The sequence below is a fragment of the Leptonotus elevatus genome, chromosome 18 (genome assembly GCF_054856555.1).
Source record: "Leptonotus elevatus isolate MCC_2025b chromosome 18, RoL_Lele_1.0, whole genome shotgun sequence".
Lineage (NCBI taxonomy): Eukaryota > Metazoa > Chordata > Actinopteri > Syngnathiformes > Syngnathidae > Leptonotus > Leptonotus elevatus.
Window position 1 is genome coordinate 16,459,669 of NC_141256.1, and position 21,949 is coordinate 16,481,617.

Genomic DNA, 21,949 nt, shown 5'->3' on the forward strand with positions numbered 1-21,949 from the left:
GAAACCTACACTTTAAAACACAAACCCATGATTTGAAAGCCCTAATTACAAACCCTAACCCAGCCTAGAAAGCCCATTTGGAAACCCTGAATATCTGTTTGGATATATTATGTATGTACTTGGCTGGCGACCAGTCGTGGGCGTACAGCCGGGATAGGCTCCGACGACGCCCAGGCCACCCGAATGAGGACGAGTGGATATCAAAAGGCATTCCAACATTTAATAAATATTCCGTCAAACTTTGGCTCGACTTTACATTCGCTTTGTCGAAACAATCAAATTGGTCAAACAAAAACAAAAAAATCTCCTGAGCTTTTGAGGTCTACATTTAAACAGCATTAAAAAAAAAAAAAAATCTAAACATGTAAGAAAAAACTTCGTAACACCAGAAAACAAAAAAGCAATTCACAAATGAATCATCTGCAATGGTTCTTCCTCGCAGTGTAAACAAAGACTGTTTGGTGGATCGTCAGAGTTGGCGTACAAACGGAGAACATCAAATGAGGCACACCTGCACATTATCATTGAAGTCAACCTCCTCTTTTACACAAGCGAGCCAGCAAGATTTACACATCGGATCGGAAAACCGAAGGAAATCCGGCACTTAACCACCCCGGTGGGATATTGACTGCAGTCAGATACTTTGTTGGAATATCCGACAGAAGTCATTTCACTTGAATCTGACTCACATTTCAAGCAGGAATGCCCAGTAATTGACATTTATGTAAAGTGGACTTAGTATTGAGCCTTGCGGAACACCACGTTTTCTGCTCTAAGCAATTGTAGCATTTTGTCCAAATTTGTGGAACACAATCAGAATGTCTTTCAAGACCACCACATCTTGGCCATCAATATGCTTGAAAGGTCATTTTTTTCCAGATGTGCCCTGCGACTGGCGACCAGTCCGGGGTCGTTCAGGTGTAGCTAACTCAAGAGTGCTGACGTGACTGGATCCATGGCAATCCTCGGGGTGGGGTCAGTGCTGGTAGTGTGGCACGGCGATGTGCTGGTGGTAGGCGGCGTGGTGGTGGTGGTGGTGGGGAGACGGGTACGGGAGGCCCGGGCTGGTGGGGGTGAGGCCCGTGCACTGCGCCTCGTGGGTGCTCAGCACCGACGACAGGTACTTGGCCTCCTCCGTCAGCTGCTTCACCTCCTTCCTCAGCGCCGCGTTCTCCTTCTCCAGGCTCTCGCTCTCCTGTGGGGGCGGGGACAAAAAGCAGCAGATTGGTCAGCTGTCGGTCGTGCCCGCGCTGAGGGCTGGAAAATGGAGGGGAAATTTCCGGAAAGCTTCATTTGTGCAATTTTGAAAATATTTCCGTTCGGACATGTGAAGTCGATCGGCACATTTTCTACAATAAGGGCAAACAATTTGCGACATTTGCGTAAAGTGTCATGCAAAAAAACTTGTGGCCCTTGCATAGAACCTTGTGGAACGCCGTCTGATGGAATGTGGTCGTTTTAGTCAGAATTATGCGCATCGACATTTTCCCCAAATACGGTTTATTTGAGCAGCCACTTAGAAGCCAATTTCATCATTCCTGGCTCATTCTTGATTTCTTCTCAGAAATTGTCATGGAAAGTTGGAAAGTCTCCACCCAAATTTTGCAACCATCCGCACATTTGGTGGCGCCACAAGTTCACAGATCGAGCCGTTATCTGCACATGCACACACACACACACACACACACACTTCCCGTTATCAGTGAAGAAAGCGACGCCTATGAACACAATAACTGTCCTGATAAGAAAAGGAGAAATAAAAACAGACTTTCATTGACACTATGCTATTTATTTACAACATGTCATCATAAACAAGCAGATATTTACAATGGACAACACACGCCCTTATATAAAGCAGTTGAACTTTTTGATTTGGCCCAACCAATCGGCAAAGGAAGAAATTAACAGTGCAGTGAACCTCTGTAGAGATTTAAAATCATAATAATTTTACTTTGGCGCCATCTTGTGGAATCTCGGCGTTGCTGTAAAATGAAGTTTTCTTCTGCGTTCGAGTTGTCTCGTTTTGTTGGCGCAAGAACAAGCAACAAATGCAAACAAACTTGCAAATCAGTTGGTAGCGTGTGTAGCGGAATATAAATTTCCTTCATCAAGCGGCACACAAGCAGATTTTGAGTACCTTGTTAGCATTAGCCATTATTTTTTACCTTTATTTTTAATTTTACACCAGAACGCATTGGAATTTAGTCAGTTACTTCCATTACCGGAAGTGGCGTGCTTCGTCTTTCAGAATAAAAGCTCAATAAAGGAAATTCTTTGTTAAAAGCTTAAATGTTGCTAACGTAAGAGTAAAGTGCGTCCTTGAGCGATATTGTTCGGAAGTGGTCTCATTTGATTATTGTTATTATATATCCTATTTTATAGGTTCACTTAGAAATCTGCATTTAGGTTTTTTTTGTCTTTGAAAACCACACACGTGTGAATCCACAATACATACTTCCTTCCTTGTGGTTGTATTTAAAAAATTTAAGTTTTCTTGTGAATCCACAATACATACTTCCTTCCTTGTGATTGTATTTAAAACATTTAAGTTTTCTTAACACACCTTGTGATAGATTTATTTTTTGATTCATGACTAGGGTCATGTTTTGTTTTATTATGTAAACTTCATTTTAATTTGTTAAAATAGAAATTATTTTTTTATTGTAGTTCTGGCACGACATTTAATTCGAATGCCCTTTTGCTGTTTTTTTTGTTTTGTTTTGTTTTTTAGCAGTTTTCATCAAACAGGAGCAAAAGGTGCAAAATTACCCAACATCTACGCATTTCCCACAAGTGCATGTGAGGCGACTTTCATCAGCTTTGATGTCAAGCAAGAAACGCAAAATGCCCCAAAGAGGTTGCCGAGTGGGAGAAAACTTCCACTGAGGTCGTAGTAAAAAAAAAAAAAAGAAAGAAAGAAAGGTCATCATAACGCCAACGTTTTTTCTGTTCTTTTTTAATCGCTCATCTGAGCTGCAAATGCGTCACTTGAGCTCGCCGCTTTTACAAGAAGCGGCTTGATGCAACCCCCCCCCCCCCCCCCCCTCGCCTGTGGGGGCCCCATGACGCGCTCTTTCTTTCTTTCAAAAGGAAATACTACGAGGCTGCATGGCGGGAAATGTCTGCGGCGTCACTCAGAGGGAAAATACGCTTTCCTCTTTATTGGGGGAGGGGGATGTCAAATCTAACCGCAACCCCCCCCCCCCCCTGGCCCCCCGCCCCCACCCTTTCATGTTCAAGAGTTAATACAAGCGTGCCCTACTGAAAAAAGTACATGTTGATGCTGTCAAATATTGGAACAAAAATACATCTATAATAACATACTAATACAGATAAAACAGTTTTCTTGGTTTTAAAATCAATGTCGAGTAAAAAAAAAATTCATTCTGATTTCTTAATTACTAAATATAGTTTAAAAAGTTTTATTTTTATAAAAAATAATTGTTCTTATTATGTTTTCATTTATTTTATTATTTTGCGCCTGTTTATTTTTGTTTATTCATATGTTATTAAATTACTATTTTCCTCCTCTTCTTTTTTTTTTTTTTTTTACCACTGACATTGCTGGTTTCTGATTATATGGTATGTTTTGCCTTTAAATTTAATCTGATAAATTTTTTCTTTTTTTTACATTTGCATGTATTTTTTTAATTAAAATTTCATTGCCATTAGCATGTTAAGCTCTGCTTATTTTTTGGGAGCGTGTTTTGTCCACTCTGCATTCATTTTACTTTTAACATTAATAAGGTTGATTTCAGTGTTTGGATTGTTTTTCGTTTGTTTGCCAGCATTTTCCTCCTCTCCTTTCTTCCTTTTTTTTCAGACGGGCCTGCAGATCCCTGATGCGTTTGCGATATTTGAGGCTTGGCTGGCATCTTCTGTCGGTGAGCGCGCTAACGCTCCCATTTTTCGTGAAACATTCGCACATTTGTCACAAACGATGTCATGAAATAAAAAAACGCGTTTGTTATTCTAAATCTACAGTTGAGGCGAACAAAAGTGGTGGAGCGAGTCGAACCCTGCCGTACTCTCCTCTTCTCACTCGGTTGCAGTTTGCAAGGGAGGTGCTGGTTACTGGCTGATGCCCACACGTGCTAATTTATTCGCGCAAACACGACCGAGCGGCGTCCAAGTGTGCCGCCCGACAGAAGCCATGACACATCGCCACATGGTCAGGTAGCGTTATGTAAATAAAAAAATAATAATAAAAAAAAATGCTACTTGGGTGCTGAGCAACAGTGAAGTTGGAAGGCTAACTTCCAAGGAGTCCCCAGGGAAAGACCACGGACATCCATTTTCAATAGCACTTATTAGCATTAGCAGTTAGCGGCAGTCTATCCAAGGCCGAGGTGGCAAAAGGATTAACTTTGTACTTGTGGAAAAGAAGACGGGTAAAAGTGCAAGGACTGATTTAATCGCTTTCCTTAAGTAAAAAAAAAACTGCAATCATTTTGAAAACTTGCCTCAAATGATAACAAAACAAAAACAAAAGCTAGCTAGCTAGTTAGCTAGTATCGACTCAGGCTTATATGCTAAGAAAACAAAGTGTGTTTCCGTCGCTTTTTTGCTTTGCTAACATTGTGACATACCAAACAAAAAATGCTAACGTCGCTAATGATAACAAATGGGGAAAAAAATAGTTTTGTGTGCAATCAAATGACGACATTTGCAAATATCTGCTTCCATTTTGGAAAACGATGGTCAACTTTTTCTGACGTTTGGATGACGTGCGGAGGACGAAAAAGCAACCGGCCTATTTGAACAATGTCAAAGGTCAAAAGTTGCCAGAAAATGTGCCACTCAGATTCAGTACCGTGTGCCTGACAAACGGACCGAATCGGCGTCACAAAGCAAGTGCGGTTGCTAGGCAACGGGCAGAGCAAGCGGTCTCACCAGGTGGAGGCTGTCGGCCTTCTGCATTTGCCGCATCCGGCTCTTCTGCGCCGCGATGCGATTCTTCTCCCGCCGCATCACCTTCTTCACGTCGTCTGACGAGCTCTGCGAGCGCACACGTCACAATTACATGATTGCAATTTAAAATTGGCCCGCCATTTTCGGCGAGAGCTGACGTGAGGCGAGGAATGAGAGAATCCGTTTTTTTTTTTCTTCTTTTCGAACATCCTCCCCACAACAAACTTACTTCAAAAATGTGAAATTAATCACCTGGTAATCTCGGTTGTCAACGACCGCAATGCAATCGTCGCCCTCCAACAACTCTGCCGCACTTTGAGTCACCCGAGCGCCGGCGAGACTCGACTCAGGCCGCGATATTGCAAAATGGCCGTTACGGGCCCGGCCCAACTGAAAGCCCCGACACGCCCTCAGACACGAAAGCACGTTTGTCTACGTGTGCCCTGCCATTGGCCGGCGACCAGTTCAGGGTTAGGCTGCTTGTTAAAAAAAAAAATCATAATAATAATAATAATTTCAACACATTGTCAACATGAATACATTGCGAGAATTTCGGGGGCTTGTTTGAAACGAGAACCAGAATGGACTGAATTTGACATTTAAGATTCTGAGGTGGAAGTTCCAAAGCTGAATGCCACCAAAAAAGTTTTGGAGTTCAACCAAAAGGTCACCTTATTGTTTCGTGCCTTTTTTTTGAAGGAATATTATTTGCCTTTACTTTGTGTGACCATAAAGACAGAAACGTAAATTGTACACTTAATAAAGATGGCAAGAGTTCTATTAGATCACTTTACTTTACAAAAAAACTAACTTAAAAAAAAAAGAAAGAAATACCTTCGACGTCCAGAGTGGAAATTGCTTCAATTTGCCATTAACCAAAATTGACTTCAACTTACACTCTAAAAACAGTTGGGTCCAAAATAACCCACTTTATGGGACAATTTGACCCAACTTTCTGGCTTGTTATATACAAAATAACCCAATTTTTTTTAAACCCAAGTAAAGTATCTGATCAATATTTATGAGTTGTTTTACTCTGAAAGACGCATTTCTTGACTCAAAGTCGAGGATCGGTCCATTTTTGAGCAAACAGTTTTTAGAGTGTAGTGACGTTCCAAAGATGATTAGCATTTTTTTTCTTGTGCTATTTGGAGTGTTTTGTTGCACTTTGAATGACCAAATTATAACAATGAGCAAGTCAACCACAGTCCATCGTGTTCTAATTTGGAAGGTTTTTTTTAAATTTTATTTACTTTGTTGAACTCTTTTGACGCCAAGTTGGTCGTGTAAAATGTGTTAACTTTCAACACGCAACAGGTTTTTGTTTGTTTCATTCATTCACTTTTCACAATTTCAAAGACTTGAAAGTCAAGCAGAACGTTGTTACTTTTTGAGCTTTTCGGGCACTTTTGGAGTAGTTTGACTTGAGCTAACTGAAGGTTTGTAACTTGCAACTTCAAAAGGGAGCATTTTGCATGGTTTTCTTTTGAAGTGGAATCTGGATCTTCATCAAGCACACAAAAAAAAAAAGAAAAAAAAAAGAGTCACGAGAGGAGCGAAGTTGATGACGATGTGACAACTTGCACAGGACACAAAGTGTTCCTGACATCTCGTGTCAGTCACACTTCGAACCGAAGCTCAAAAACAGCAGCCTGGCCTGGAGGCGGGTCACACGTGTGCAAGAAGCGCGCAGATGAGCAAAAAGAGAAAGAAGCTTACCTGCCTGCCTGCAGGTGAGGGCGACCTGTAGCCGGCGTCGTTGCTGTCGGAACCCTGAGCCATGGCCGCCACCACGAGCGGCAAAGAGCGGCGCCCACTTCTGCTTTGTCGTCAACCGAGAGAGAGTTTGTGGCGCCGCTGACAAGAATTGGAGCCTCCTTTCTCTCACTCCTCCTCCTCCTCCTCCTTGCTCGCTCTCTCAAGACTCGAATGACGAGCTTGTGATGTGGTTTCTGGTCAAAAGCGTGTGGAAAGTCAGCAAGACATGTTGAAAGGCACGTAAAAAAAGAACACACGTTAAGAAAGTACCTACTCGGCTTGGGCATTGCAATATTGTGAAAATAACAGCTGGGAGATTCCCCTTCCCCTTTTTTTTTTTTTTTTTTAAATGCTCAACGATGGATGCAAATCAAATTGGGTGGCCGAAACTCGATGTTTGGAGGAAAGTCCAAAACCGTGAGTGGCCGATCCACTCATTAATATTCGCATGCAATTGAGAGTCCCTTTTTGTCATTTGGGTTCAGTTCCTAAATTCAGAAATTGGTCGACACAAAAATGTATGCCTGGAAATGATCTAATGTGAACATTTATTTATTTTGACTGCAGACGGTCGGATGTGCAGTCCGGCAACAGAATGTCAATCTCCCTGGATTACGTCCAAATTTTGGAGTCATCGATTCCAAAAAGATTTCTTTGTGACGTCCCCCCAAAAACAATCAAACATTTTTCAAACAAAAACAATTCAGCGGATGAATTGACTATTAGACTTTTATTCTCGTATCGGAATCAGCCTAAAACAAAACAATGCTTTAGAGCGCCTCATTGTTGGCTGTGAGTGTGTGCACGTCACGCAAAGAGAGATAGAAGCACAAAGAGCACAGTTGTTGTCGTTTTTTAATGAACTGGATTTGACAGCCAGGGTGTTGACGGGCGCTTTGGCCTGGTACAGCCACTTTAGAGCGCCTCGTTGTTGCAGTGTGGAAAAGCCCCCCATGATGGCTCAGCCACCAAACGCTTTAAAATAGTGACGGGCAACTGGCAGCCTGCAGATTTGCCTTCATTTGTGTTCTTAAATATCAATTTTTACACTTTTTTTTTCTCCTTTACCTCGACGATGCAAGTTAATCATTTTTTCACCTGTCGAACCGCCGAAGCAGCGCTTGGCTCAGTTAAAAACACGATATTCGTGTGACCCAAAAAAAAAAAAGAGAAAGAAAATGAGGAGCTAAACAGCTTTGCTGCCGAAAGAACGGCCCTCCTACACAAAAACATGTTCCATCATCACAGCGATTTTTTTTCTTTTTTCTTTTTTTCTTGGACGCAGGCAGTCTTTTCCCAATATACTCCAGAAAAGCCGATTACACAAACAATGACGCAGGGAACAATACAAATATGGAGTGTTGGACAACAAGAAAAGAAGATAAAAAAAAAAATGGACATTTGAAAATATATTTTCCATTTCTCGCACAAGCGAGGCGTTTCTAGTGTCGCTTGACACTCAAATTTCGACAAAGCGTGAGTGTGTTTTAGAAACTCTCGCATGTTGGGAAATCCCCTTGAAAAAGGGGACACTTATTTGGAAAACACAAGTGCAGCAAAGAGAGTTGATGCTTACAAGCCCCAAACTTGATCATTAAGTCCGCTAATGTAAAGTGTTTCTCCTGTTCAGAAGTCTTAACATCAAATAAGTGCACTTTTTGTGGCCCTAATATGAAGGTGACAAAATTTACAAAAATATACTGGTCATTTTGACGACATTCATTTTGGCGCCCTCTGGAGGCCAGCAGCCACCGCAGGCCGCTCATTTCTTAAAGTTGGGTCAGTGTAGTAGCGGTATTGGGCCGCTCTACGACTGGACCAATTCCAGATTGGTTAAAACACAAACAAACGTTACGGTGACGGGATTTTATTTCATTATTTTTACGGTGACGGGATTCTCACCCAAAATGCTCGCTGCTCGTGACGTCACAGTTGACTAGTACGTTTTTAACATGTTTTAGCTTCCTTCCTTATTAAAAGATGACTACACTTATTGCTAGGCAGATTCGCTCACCTGTAACCATGACAACCACAGCAGCTGTTGCTCAATACGGTGGCCGCAAAGGCTCCGTGCAACATAACGTCCACAACGCCTATAAAGACAGTTGTACTGAATTGTCAATCAACAACATACATTTTTCCTTACCTTTACTTTAGTGATTATATTTAATTTTAAAATGTTATTGTATTATTTTTTTAAACCAATTTCATAAAATAATCACTTCACATATATACAAGCAGCAGTTTATGTATGCTATCTTATTAATATTGTGGTTATAGAAACAACTCACATGTCCACTTGTTGGAGGGCAAATCCGCGCTAGAACTTGATGCAAAACAACATTTTTGTTTGATTTAATTAAAATTCTTGTACCTACACATCAAAAAAACTGATATAAAATCAAAACACATTCATTCATTATTTTTATACCAACACACAAAAATCAATTTCCTTTTGTATTTCCTATAAACTGAAGTTGATAACTACTCAAAATGCCCCCCGCCCCGATTCTTCAGTTTATAAACACAGAAATAACCTGAAAACCAGCTTTGCACGACCAACATACACAATGTTAGCAAAACAGAATTGAATTGCGTGAAGAAAACAGAGGTTGTGTTCTTTGCATTGAATATTTTAATGGCCCGACAGCTTTGGCGGAAAAAAAACAAAACAATGCATGCCCGGCATCTTACAAAACACTTCTTTTAAAAGGATAACTAACAACAACAAATGTATCCAAAGCGTTGACGGGAAATCTGCAGTTGCTGAGTCAAGACTTCATTAGCTGCGAGAAAGAAAGAAAGAGAGAAAGAAAGAAAGCATTTAGACACACCTGTTTGAGCTTCAAGTGACTTTCACGCATTCGGGCGTTCGGAACCCTCGCATCTCCAAAATGACGACTTTTCCCAATGGCGGTGACCGGCCTCTTCTGGACTGAAGCAATTACAGCAATCATTTCTTAACAGGCTTACTCAACTCTATCTAACCTATTATTTTCACTCGTTCTTGTAAAAAAATAAAATATATACATCTCGGCTTTAAATCTTGAGGTGACATAAGATTTATTCTCAGTGGCTGAAAATGTGTAAAAAATAAATAAATAAATAAACCTCACATGAGGTGACAAGAGCAATTGCGTGGGGGGGGGGGGGGGGGTGGGGGAGATGCAAAATTGCCCATATTTGGACATGGAGATTTCCGCCTTCCAACATGAAAAGTGGTCACCTGCTCTGCGTCTTGGTCCACTTGAGGGCGTGTCTGGGAGGCACCGACGCAGCGGGGTGGAAGAAGGTGCAGCCGTCCCGCTTGCACTGGCTGGCAAAGTGACACGGCTGCCGCCGGAAGCAAAACACATCGCAGGACGGAAAAAAAAAATCAACAGGTGCCATTTTGTTTTTTTCCCCCCCTCGCAATCCGAGATTGCCGTTACCTTGGGATGGTAAAAGGGGCAGTCCATCTTCTTGCATTGCGGGAAGAAGCGGCACATGTTCACCGTCGGTGCTGCTGGCGGCGCCACTGTTAAAAAAAAGAAAGAAAAAAAAGGTTTTGCGTTAGGAACATTGTGGGGGGGGGGGGGGGGGGTCGTGTCGTGTCGCGTTTGTGTCGAGCACCTGGCCTGGTGGGCGGGGCCGCGGCACCCCTGCGGCTCACGTGCGTGTAGGGACAGTCGGGCTTGCTGCAGCGAGCGTCGTATTTGCAGTTGGGGTGGACGAAAAGACATTTGTCGCCAAACTTGCACGTGGGGAACGTCCTGCGGCACAAACGGACCGTTTCAAAAGCACTCGGATGAATTTTTTTCCCTTTCCCTTCCATTTTGTGTTTGGATGTTTTCTGCGGCGGCCCGTTTGGACTGACTTGCAACTTCTGGTGGGATGATGATAGGGACACTCGTCTCCGCTCTTGCACACCGGCCAGAACTTGCAGCGCTCCGTCACTTTCTGCTTCTTAGAAGGCGCCGAGTCAACATCGAACATCTCCGTGTCCATCGTGTCCTCTGATCAAAGACACGTGGGGGGGGGGACAAAAGAAAGCGGTCATACTTTTGGTTCCATCCTATGACAGTCAGAGTTGTCCAAGGTCGGGCTGCTGGATTATGAAGAGAATATTAATCAAGATTAATTTGGTAATAATTGAAATCACGACGAGGACGACGATTTGTTTTTTGGTGCAAAACGAGAAAATGTTTAAACGCAAAAAAAAAATTATTGAGACAAATACATTTCTTTGGAACGCTATAATTATGCAAGTTTCTTTTTGGCCAAACAAGGTTGATTAAATTCGTTATTTTAGCTCATTCACTGCCGTCCAGTTAAAATTGATTTTCACTGGCACTGAATAAGTTCAAATAAAAATTAAAATGCAAAATATATCCATTTAAACAACTCAAAATTAGTATTAAGGTTTTATTTACAGTGCCAACTTTGTAATTTGAGTGTAATAATTGAAATTGTAATTGAAATTCAATTAATTGTACAGCTCTCGTACAAGGTGCACTTCTGATAGAGCTAAATAAACATTTCAATAAATTGTTTTTTTTCTTTCTTCTTTCGATAGCAATTATTAGCAGTCAAGGAGACCGATAAATGATATTTAGAGCTGATATTCATTTTTACTAGAAAAAATGGGCGGCAAAATATATATATTTTTTAAATCTAAATATGTCCAAATGTTTTTAAGCACGTTTATTGTACAACTTTTAAGATTTGCAAAATATTAGCATTAAAAAATTTTTTTTATATCTTAAGACAATGTTTTCCAAAATTTCTAAATATCTGAAATGTTAAATTTGTGCTTATCTTAATTTTTACTTTAAAGGATGGAAGGTGCAGAAAGTTCCCATGGTCAGCAGCATCACTTATAAATTTAACTGGTAAAAATAAAAATAAACTTGAAATGAATAGTTCCCCGAATCTAACATACTTTGAAATTGATCTATTATTGACCGTCCGATTTTTAAAAAAAGGCCGATGCCGATATTGATCAAAATGCCGAATACAATCGGTCTTTCCCTAATTTTGTTGATCAGCTGTCACATTTTGTGTACCTAATGAAGTGTCCATTGGGTGCTTTTCGAGCCCCCCGAGCGGCGACGGGCCCCAATTCAGCCTTTGGAGGGCGCCCACTTTGGACTTGGCGGTCTTGCAAGGCGGCCTGACTTCATCCAGCTCCATTTCGGACTCTGCCAGGTTCCCCAGCGGACTCGGGACGCCCTCCATGGTCACGATGAATTTGGGGCTGGCCGAGTTTTCCTTCTCCTTGCTGGTAGAAACCGAAAGGAAACCCGCTTAAGACAACATTTCAAAAACAGAAGGCGGCCATTTTCAGGAAAAGCAAACTGAGGAAGTGGAAACGGTTCGAAGGTGCGCGCACCTGGCCTGCACGGTGCGAGGTAACGCGCGCTCGTCCTTCCGCTTGCCGTCCTGCTGCTGACTTCTGGTTTCGTCCAGCTGCGGCCGGCTGACGATGAAGGAGCGCGTGTCGAACTGCTTCGTCGTGCCGCTCGCTACACGCAAAAGCGGAAACAAAACGGATGACATTCGCAATCAAAGTTCACGCGTCGCCGGCCGGTGCGCAATTGATGCATCTGAAAAATGATACTCACGCTCGTCGGGCTTGTGTCCATCGTTGCGCTGTTGAAGGTCGGACGCAGCGTCCGAGGCTGCAGATCGGGTCGGAGCTGATTGCAAACGCGTCACACGTGATTTACCTTCTTTTAGTTTTCAACGCATGCAGTATCTTTACTATTATATTTTTTCATAAATGGAGGATGGGAAAAGGTGGGAGCGAGCAATATGATTTTGGAGTTAAACAGTTCCAACAGTCTCATATTAAATGTCAAACCTACAAATAAAACAAAATTGCACCCTTATCCACCTGCATTTATTAAAAAAAAAAGAAGAAAATGCCTGCAAGTTGCCACAAGATGGCGCCACAGCAACACTTGAATTGCTTTGGCCGGAGCACAATAACGCTCCAATTTTCCTAATCAAACATTTCAGTAAATAAGGAAGGATAGCCCCGCCCCTTCGCTCCTCCCTAAAACGCAAACAGGAAGTTGCAAATGCCGACCCCCAAATACGCGGCGACCGACCAACCGACCGACTGCGCGCGCTGCGTACCGAGAGCTGCGCCGAGCTGCTCTTCGGGCGCGTGCGACGGCCCCCTGGGACGCGCGCCGTGCAGATGCTTCTGCACCAGCTGGACGGCCGCCGTCATCTCGTCGTCTCTGGCCAAGCGGGCTCGAGGGGCCACGGGAACCGTCTGCCTCTGCGGCACTGTGGGGGCGGACGCGGGTTGGCGTCAGCGCTGAACGGCGTGCGGAAGAGAGGACGGACGGACGGACGTACGTATCGGGAAGGTCGTGGTCTTGCTGATGGACTCCTGCGCCTCCGAGATGGCCTTGAGGATCAGGTTCCTGTTGGCCTGCTTGGCCGGCGGCAGGGACGGCCTGAAACGACACCGGAGGATTTGGTCCACTTGAGCCAATCGCACGCTCGAAGAAGGTCCATTTCCAGAAAAGGGAGACCGACTTCCGCTCGGGTTTGGACGGCAGCAAGACCCGACTGGACGGGCCTCGGCCGCCGTAGCCTGCGTCGTCGTCGTCGTCGTCCGCGTCGTCGCTTTCCTCGTCCGAGTCGCGGTTCACTCGCACCACCGAGCTGACGACGGGCGCCTTGCGTTTCCGTGACAACTCCTTTTGAAGACCGCAGAAAGGGGTTGCAAAATGTTGCCAAACAGTTTTAACGTGTGGCAAACAGTTTTACAAGAACAGTTTGCAACCTTTATAGGAAGAAAAAGCAACATTCGCTACGTGCACAAACACTCGTGGTTCAGTGAGATATCCCATCGAGCGGCGAACGTTTCGGAGTGTTGCGAAGGTAGCGGATATTGATTTTTGGTCGCGGTTTGTTCAAGGTCACAAAGGCGCTCGCCAACGGATTTAATGGTCTGACGGTTTTTGCGACCTTGAACAAACCCTGACGGTAAATCAACATTTGCTCCCTTTGGCCTCGCCATTCAAATTTTTTTTTAATTCCCATAGAATGTTTCCAAGTTTTAAAATTCCTGGAATTTCGTAACCCGAGGTGTGGCATTTATTAGCAAAGAATGTGGGTTTTTTTCAGGGCAGAGAGCGATTATTAGCAGTCACGGACACGATACCCGATATTTGGAGGCGGTATTCATTTTCTAAAAGGGAAAATATTGGCATCAAAATTTGGAAAAATACCATCTCCAGCTCTTCATTTTTTTGGGGGAGTTTTTTTTAAGAATATGTTTATTGAACAACTTTGAGGGTTTGTTAAATATTGGAACCAAAAAATGAAAAGAAGAAAATCTTGTTTTAAAAATCGATAAAAAAGTTCAAGGATCTGCCAGGGTCAGTAAGCATGTTTCCATATGTTAAATAAAAACAGAAGTAAATAGCTTCCTATTTTTTCCAACAGTTAATAAAGTTTTCTAAAATTTCAAAATATCTGAAGCGCTCTATTCGAATTGTACTTATCTTAGTTTTAATATCAAACAAAAACAGACAATTTTAATAATGACTTCTTTGAAGATCCATCATTGGGCGTACGATTCTTCAAAATGCCGATGGCGATATCGGCCGCCGATGGCGATATCGGCCGCCGATGGCGATAGCGGACGCCGATGGCGATAGCGGCCGCCGATGGCGATAGCGGCCGCCGATGGCGATAGCGGCCGCCGATGGCGATATCGGCCGCCGATGGCGATATCGGCCGCCGATGGAGATATCGGCCGCCGATGGCGATAATCGGTCTATCCTCGCATTTATGTATTTTCTCTCCTTGCGGAAGAATTCTCACCTTGCCGGTGCCGCCTCTGGAGCTTCTGCCGCTCCTGCTCTCTTGATGCCTGCCGTGCGACGACGCCTCCGCCGAACGCGCCGCGTTGCTCAGCTTGCTGTGACCCGGCCTGTAGAGCTCCACGGAAGGTCGGCCGGCGGCGCCCCGGCCTCCCCTGGGGGCGGCGGCCGTCTCGGCGGGGTCCTCGCCGAAGTCGTCGTCCGTCTCCGGCTTGATGTCGATGACCGCCTCGGACGGCAGGAGCTCCATGAGGGGCTTGACGGCCGACGTCAGGCGGGAGGAGCCTTTCTCCACGCTGGCCCTCCTGAACAACATCCGCATTGTTACCGTTCCCGCTGACAACAACGGAAACGACTTGAATCTGTTGCAGAACTCCCCCCAAAAAACTTATTATAACTCAAATGATCTGGTTTTAGAACATTTATGTATTTACTGTAGTATTTGTGACGGACGCGTGTCTCAACTATGAGGTGCCTAACTTGTTTGACTTCCTACAACGGGTCCTGCAACCCGGGGCTCTTATGTGAAAAATGCGAAAGAATTAATATTTTTTTACATATTCGTTTATATTTTTTAGATAAAATATTCTTTAAAGGAATTAATGATTTAGATATAAAAAAAAAAAAAAAAAAAAAAAAGAAGAAGAATTATTCAAATGTTGTCAAGAGTCCAAATTTTTAAATTGTCAGACAAAGACAGACGAGATCGATGAAAACGTTTTTTTAAATTACCTAAAAATGTCCAAAAAGGAAGAGGAGAAGAAAATAACCATTAAATGAAATTGCCAAAAATGTTAGAGAATTGAATTTTAAAAAAAGGTAGGAAATTAAATGTTTAAAAAGTAGCTATAAAAGGCCCAAAAACAAAAGAAGAAATTACCCAAATTACCATAAGGTGTCCACAAACTTGCTAAAAAGAAAAGAAAGTAAGTAAGTAAATTAATTAATTAATCAAAAATGCTCAAAGACAAGCCTCGAAAAGAAAATGTTCAAAAACAAAAGAAGAAATCAAAAAAAAAAGACCATAAAATGTCCACAAAATTGCCAAAAATGTCGAAAATTGACAGCTCAAAGTCTTAAGTCAAGGTACCACCGCAAACGTTTGCAATTTTCGGTCACCTGTTTTCGTGGGCGGAGCTATGTGATTCCGTCCTATCAGAGCGCGAGTTGGACTTGTAGTCTTCCATCCTGGCGGCTGGCGTGCTGCTGATTGACGGCTGCTCGTGTCCGACAGAAGCGGGCTCTGCAACGCACGAATCCAAAACGACTTACTTCTGTATCCCAGACGGACACAAATTATGGGATGTCGCCCATCATTTGGAAGCGAGCGGCGGAAGATAAAGAGAGCGACCTTACCCACTGCGACGGTTCGTAACTTCTCCAGGACGCCGTGCAGCCTGGAACCAATCAAGGGCTGTTATCAAAGCACATCGGGCGCGCTGACAAGCAACCGATTTTGCGCGGTCTTACCAGGCCGTGAACTTGATGGTGTTGTTTCCCAGGAAAAGCGAGAGATCGTCCGCCATCTGCTGGGAGGTCTTCTTGTTGGCCACCATCACCATGATGTAATCCGGGAGCTCCTCATCTGCAAAGACGCAAATGCAAGTACGGCGCGGGATTTTGATCGTTCAGTGTGCCGACGTACGACAAAGTACATTCGGGGGTTTCTGCAGGTAAATCTAATTTTGTGCTTTTTAATGACCTTTTCGTCCTACTGCATATACACACGCACGCACGCACACACATGAAAAAAACACATACATTCGGGCTGACAGCAATTTTTAATCGTAATTAATCGCATGATTTCCATAGTAAAATTGCGATTGATCACAAATTGCACAAGTTTTTCATACTCTTGTAATTAAAAGTGGACAAATATGGCCAACTAAAACAAGTGCGGTTGTATATTTTACTTCATTGATACAGTAATTTTATAGTATGTAATTCACAGTTGTTGGAATTTAAAAATATACACTATATATAAGGTGTAACGGAGTGAGAAGCATTGAGTAATATATGTGTTGGTCATTTTTCTGCCACTAGGTGGCATTGGCGTTTCATGTTAGACGTTCACAAACGTAATTTGTTCTCCCACAGTTTGTGAAGCGATTTGAAAATGAATGCAAGTGGAGTTAATCCATCTCAGGCCATGAACCAAGTTATTTCCCTTCTTTTGATGGGGCTTGGTTCTAAAGAAATAAGACATAAATGAACCTTTATGACATCATTGACAGCAGGTTGACTTCACAAACTTCATCGCAAGATCAGAAATACACACAACATTGTCAAGTTACGTTAAATTTCATTTTTCACATATCATTAGGCTTACAGAATGTATTTAATCATCTTAAATGCTTTTAAGCACGTTGGGTAAAACGTAAAGACAAATATGTTTTTTTCTATATTAGATTTGCACTAATTGTTGGGTTTGGAATATAGATCCAAATATATGATGTTAACATAAACATGCCTCGTTAAAGTTAATGAACACACATACATGTTAAAAGGCTACTTTTTTAAACAACACGTGTTCTTTACTGCTCTCAAATCCCGCGAACGGTGACGACAGTCGCGAAGCACTCGTCGAAAACGTGTTTTCATACAAAATACAAACGTGACGACGTCCAACGGCTCGAGCGGAGAACAATGATTCAGCCCACATTCTCCATTCTACTTACCAATGTATGCGCCGAGCTCTTGAAGCTTGCCTTTAATCGCGGCCTGCAAACAGTAGCACAGCACAACACAACAGTTGAGTCCTCCCTCTGCGATGGTGACTCATGTTGTTGGTAAACACAAGCAACATTGTCAGCAAGTCGTCGAACAGCGTGTTGCCATTTTGTTTGCCAAGCGGCTAAAATGCGGCGAGCTAGCCGCATTTTAGCGAGCGCAACGATCCGCTTCAATCAATCTTCCATTTCCGCGTCAACTCGACCCGCGCGCAAACGCTACTCACTCTTATTTTCTTGCTGATTTCTGCCCCAATCTCCATGACTGCACCTTCGACGTAAAATGGACGCGGACGTGTTGAAGTGTAGCAAGTAGCTCGTTGCAACCGCTAAGCGCTACGGTAGCATAGAAGTCAAAGAGAGTCACGTGATCGGCGACGGAAGTCGGCGAGGGCCAAAAGGGATTCAATAAATGAATGTGTAGTTCTCAAACTAGCCACGAGATGTCAGAAGAAACAATGAAATCAAAACGTGGGGTGATTTCAGGGAATTGCTCAGCTTCAGTTAACTGATTGATGATGACCTCATCTCATCTCTCTGGTAAACAATAACCACGTTTGAGGAAACCCAAATAAAAATGCAACAAAATAAGAAAAAAAATGAAATGATTGCATGTTTATTGTGGCACTGCTGTACTGCTGAATGACACTTTGTTATCCCAATAGAAATATGTCATTGTGTAAACTGTAAATCGACAGAATAATGGACTTCCCAGTGTTAATAATATCCATGTTTTGTTTCACTGGTCCCGAAAGATTGTTTCCTGTTTTGCAGCATTTCAGCGACGGGCCAACAATGGCGGGAAGGATCCCGCCGGGCGTCTAGACAAAAGTCTAACAGCAGCAAGTCTGCCAGCCCGCCAGCCCGCCAGCTTGCTTGTCTGCTTTGTTCTCACACTGTCGACGAACCTTCAAAGACCAAACGAGACGTCGCTCATCATCAGAAGCTTCGGAATCCAGCGACCTTCATGATGTCGTTTGTTGGCTTTTGTGAAAAACATTGATGGAAGAAAGGAAAGCGGCAATAAAGTAAGTAAGGAAGCCGTTTGAGTCAATGGTAACATTTACTTTTCTTACGGCTTCTCAAAGGAAATGACTTCCTTCGGTTTGACTGAAGCAAATGTTTTGAAGGCGCAGTAACATGTTTCCACCAATCAGGGGCAGTACAACTAACCATGAACAACAACCAGCAGTCACCTTTTGACCTGATGGCCTTTGGAGGTGAAATATTATGGAAAACGATCTTGTTTTTAAAATGTTGTTTTTTTAAAGAAGTGTATCACTCCATACTAATTTACTTGATAAAAACATAATAGAATGTAAAGTCTCAAACTTCATGGTTAATTAATGGTGTGTTTGAGTTGGCCACCAGGGGCAGTATAAAACAGCCATTCAGACAAAGAAGAGTTTCACAACGACTGTAAGTGCAGTAAAATGTGTGAGGATAAAGAATCTATGCCTGAGGGTATTTTTATATTGTCTGTGTTGCTTTTTGTGTTTGTGCTCATTTGCTTGAAGTGTAATTAACACGACCACGTAGATGCTATCCATTAGCCGGTGTATGTTTTTTACTGTTAAGTGTTAGCGCTTGAGCTTGAGGATTCTGCGCTTGGTGTAAATACACACGCAATTCTCTTTATGTTTCATCTGACGGTAAACTTCGACTTTTTCAAGCCATTTTTCAAAAAAATGTTGGTGGAGATTTTAGCACGAATCATGAAGTTGACGCACCTGATTTGACTTAGCGGCCCGCATCTGGCCGCGTGACGTGTATGAAGAGCAGCTTCTGAGAAATGTCATTTGCAATCCAGCTGCACTCATTCAACGTACGTAGCGTGCAAAAGTCCCACGCAGACGTTCCACTTCCCTTTTTTCATTGTGAATCAACTCTTCCACTTCTGTAAAGTCGCTCAAGAAGCCGCAAAGGTGTCCTGATACTTGCTAAGATGTGCGTGTAAAAGGTAGGTGGCGTTCCAAAGGCAGCAGAGGTCAGAGGTCGTGGGACAATCATAGGAAACGAGGTGACACGCACGGGAATGAAGCATCTGCAGATGTGTGACATTTTGCAAACACTCGAGTGCATATATTATAGGATTAAAAATAAAAACATTGCGGTATGAGATTTTTTCTAATGGGTTTTCTGGTGAGCTAACAAATACACGCACGCACGCACGCACGCACATACACATACTCACCCACACACACAAAAAAAAATAATAATAATAATATATATATATATATATATATATATATATATATATATATAAAAAAATAATAATAATAAAAAAAATAAAAAATAAGAGCAATGATGATGACATTTCCGAATGAACAATACTGAGCTCTTAAGAAAAAAAATAATAATAAAAAAATAAAAATAAAAACATTGCAAAAAAAGTAAAATAAATATAATTATAGGTGCTCATCTAAATACATACATTTATTTACAAATATTATATATATATATATATATCATATTTTGAATTACAATTTTTGTTTTTATCTTTTACTTTTCAGATCTGCAAAAAATATTGCTATAGATTTTCTACTCATTATAATATGTATTTTTTTATTTTGATTTACATGTATTGATTTTATTGATGCATGCCAATGTATTTTACAAAAACTTCCTGTGAAATAAAAGTAGAAAAGTTCCTCAACAAATGTTGCACACTTGAGTTAGCCTTCATTTCATCACAAATGGATTTTGCCAACTTTTGCCCAACGCTGTGTCTTGTAGGCTCATTATTTATTGAAAGATGAATCATGAAAAATGATTTTGGTGGCACCCCAGCCGGGCTTGTTTGAATCTTGTTGTAAGGACGGCGTGCGTGTGCGTACGTACTGATTGTGTTCTGATGCAAGCTTTGCGTCCGTTTGGCTTTAATTAGCGCACTAGCGGGGTGCCCGCGTCTTTCTTTTTAGCACTTTCTTTTCATTTGAGAAGGGGGGGGTTCAGTTACGCTTTGGGCCAGAGGTGGCAGTCATGAGTAATCAAAAGTGACAAACTGCACAAATATGCTACAAAGTGAATACAGAAGGTTTTCAAAAACGTGCCTAAACTGAGAACTACGTAGTACTCAATTGTAGTGATTTTGCGTTCAACAGTTTTTCCCCCATTTCATTTTTACAGTTTTTTTTGGGTGTGGCTAAAATGACACAATAACGCTCCTTGGCCCCTCCCCCACCAAATGAAAACGTGAGCACCTTCGTTTACATCAACATTTATCCGGCTAGCTACGTTTACACCCAAAAAAACGCATCTTCCTTTCCGGTGTGTCCACCAGCATGGCCACTTGAGAGCGCCTCGTTGTTGGCTGTGAGTGTGTGCACGTCATGGCGAGAAGACAAAAGAATGAGTAGAATGGATTTATTTTGTTAAGTCCGACTTGACATCCAGCTGAAGTATAATTGACTAACTTCTCTCAGGAATTAAGGTAGTGTAATGCCCTCACATGTGGGAAAGGAGAGCCACAGTCACTTATTTTTTTTTTATGTGTTCCGTCACCCAAAGAGAATTGTAACAGGATTCCAGTGGCCATTACTCAAAAGGCAGCTGTTTTAATAAAAAAAAAAATATATATTGCTTTTCATTCTGTCGTTTTAAAGGCCATCTTTCACCATGTTCATTGCCCTTGCACTCTTTTACCCCCCCCCCCCCCCCCAAAAACCCTGAAGCTATAATTATCTACGGAGTAGGGCGCGAACCCCGCTCCCCACCGGGGGTTTCCAGATTAATTACCTTTGCGTGGATTTCGCAGCGTGAATAAAGCTGCCCGACACACGACACCGAACGTAGGTCAGGCTTATAACCCCCCCCCCCCTTCCCCCCCTCCCAACCCTCGTCCATAGATTAGGGGTGCTAAATGATGAGGAACAGAGTTTTTTTTTGGTCCTCATCTTGTTTTATGCTTTGTGAAAAGCCTACAACATGTGTTGAGTTGATGGAAAACACAAAACTCAACTCTGTGAACCAGGAAGTGCGTCATTACTCGATTGAGGTTCATCAGTCACTGTTTTGCATTTCCTGTTAGCATTAAGATAGCTTGATTGGTTGAACAGCTTCGTGTTGGAACGCAATCTGTATCTGGCAACTAACAACACAGGCCGACAAACAAACCTGAACTATTTTTGCAAAACATTGTTTGTTTGTTTTTTTGCATTTTCTGTTGGGTCCTGGTGGAACAGGGAACTAAAAAAAATGGTGCCAACCAATCATCTCCAGTCCTTCCTCATGAACCAGGAAGTAGCCTTATAATGACACCGTTGGGTCAAAAGTAACCCACATATGGATCAAACATGGGCCGATCCAATTTATGGGTTCATTTGACCCAACTTTTTGGGTTGTTTTATACAAAATGACCAATTTTTTTTGACCCGAGTAAAGGATCTGACCAATATTTATGAGTTGTTTTACACTAAAAGACGTATTTCTTGACTCAATGTTTTGGGTTGGGCAACTAACTAAATTTGTTCCCATCAATGTAAAACAATTTTTTAAATAGTGTATATAATTGCCCTCCACCTCCATTTCAATTAAATTGCATTTTTCATCTGTTGCACTATGACTATTTTTATTCTTTTTTTATTATTTTTTTTTAAAATTTTTTTTTTCTTTTTCTTTTTAAGAGCTCAGTATTGTTCATTCGTAAATGTCATCATCATTGCTCTTTTATTATTATTATTTTTTTATTATTATTTTTTTATATATATATATATATATATATAT

General features: G+C 42.1%; 2 protein-coding genes across 5 annotated transcripts; both read right to left on the minus strand.

Annotated features, from left to right (window-relative positions):
- Nucleotides 1-206: 206 nt before the first annotated feature.
- On the minus strand, nt 207-9,884 carry batf (basic leucine zipper transcription factor, ATF-like). 4 transcript variants are annotated; one of them, XM_086061560.1, is made up of 6 exons: nt 9,504-9,884; nt 8,961-8,995; nt 8,684-8,762; nt 6,631-6,863; nt 4,894-4,998; nt 207-1,195 (listed from the first exon to the last, which is right to left on the minus strand). In XM_086061560.1, the coding sequence occupies exons 4-6, from the start codon at nt 6,691-6,693 to the stop codon at nt 977-979; spliced, it is 387 nt and encodes a 128-aa protein (XP_085917686.1). In that variant the 5' UTR covers nt 6,694-6,863; nt 8,684-8,762; nt 8,961-8,995; nt 9,504-9,884; the 3' UTR covers nt 207-976. The 4 variants fall into 4 exon arrangements, with proteins under 4 accessions (XP_085917686.1, XP_085917688.1, XP_085917685.1 ...); XM_086061562.1 differs by lacking the exon at nt 8,961-8,995; XM_086061559.1 differs by lacking the exon at nt 9,504-9,884 and having other exon boundaries at nt 8,684-9,128.
- On the minus strand, nt 9,282-17,591 carry zc3h14 (zinc finger CCCH-type containing 14). Its single transcript, XM_086061563.1, has 17 exons — nt 17,452-17,591; nt 17,174-17,216; nt 15,966-16,080; nt 15,852-15,892; nt 15,615-15,738; nt 14,497-14,800; nt 13,201-13,364; nt 13,018-13,118; nt 12,790-12,945; nt 12,273-12,347; nt 12,041-12,173; nt 11,715-11,929; nt 10,526-10,664; nt 10,282-10,421; nt 10,101-10,186; nt 9,896-10,002; nt 9,282-9,455 (listed from the first exon to the last, which is right to left on the minus strand). The coding sequence occupies exons 1-17, from the start codon at nt 17,485-17,487 to the stop codon at nt 9,452-9,454; spliced, it is 1,983 nt and encodes a 660-aa protein (XP_085917689.1). The 5' UTR covers nt 17,488-17,591; the 3' UTR covers nt 9,282-9,451.
- Between the last annotated feature and the right edge of the window lie 4,358 nt (nt 17,592-21,949).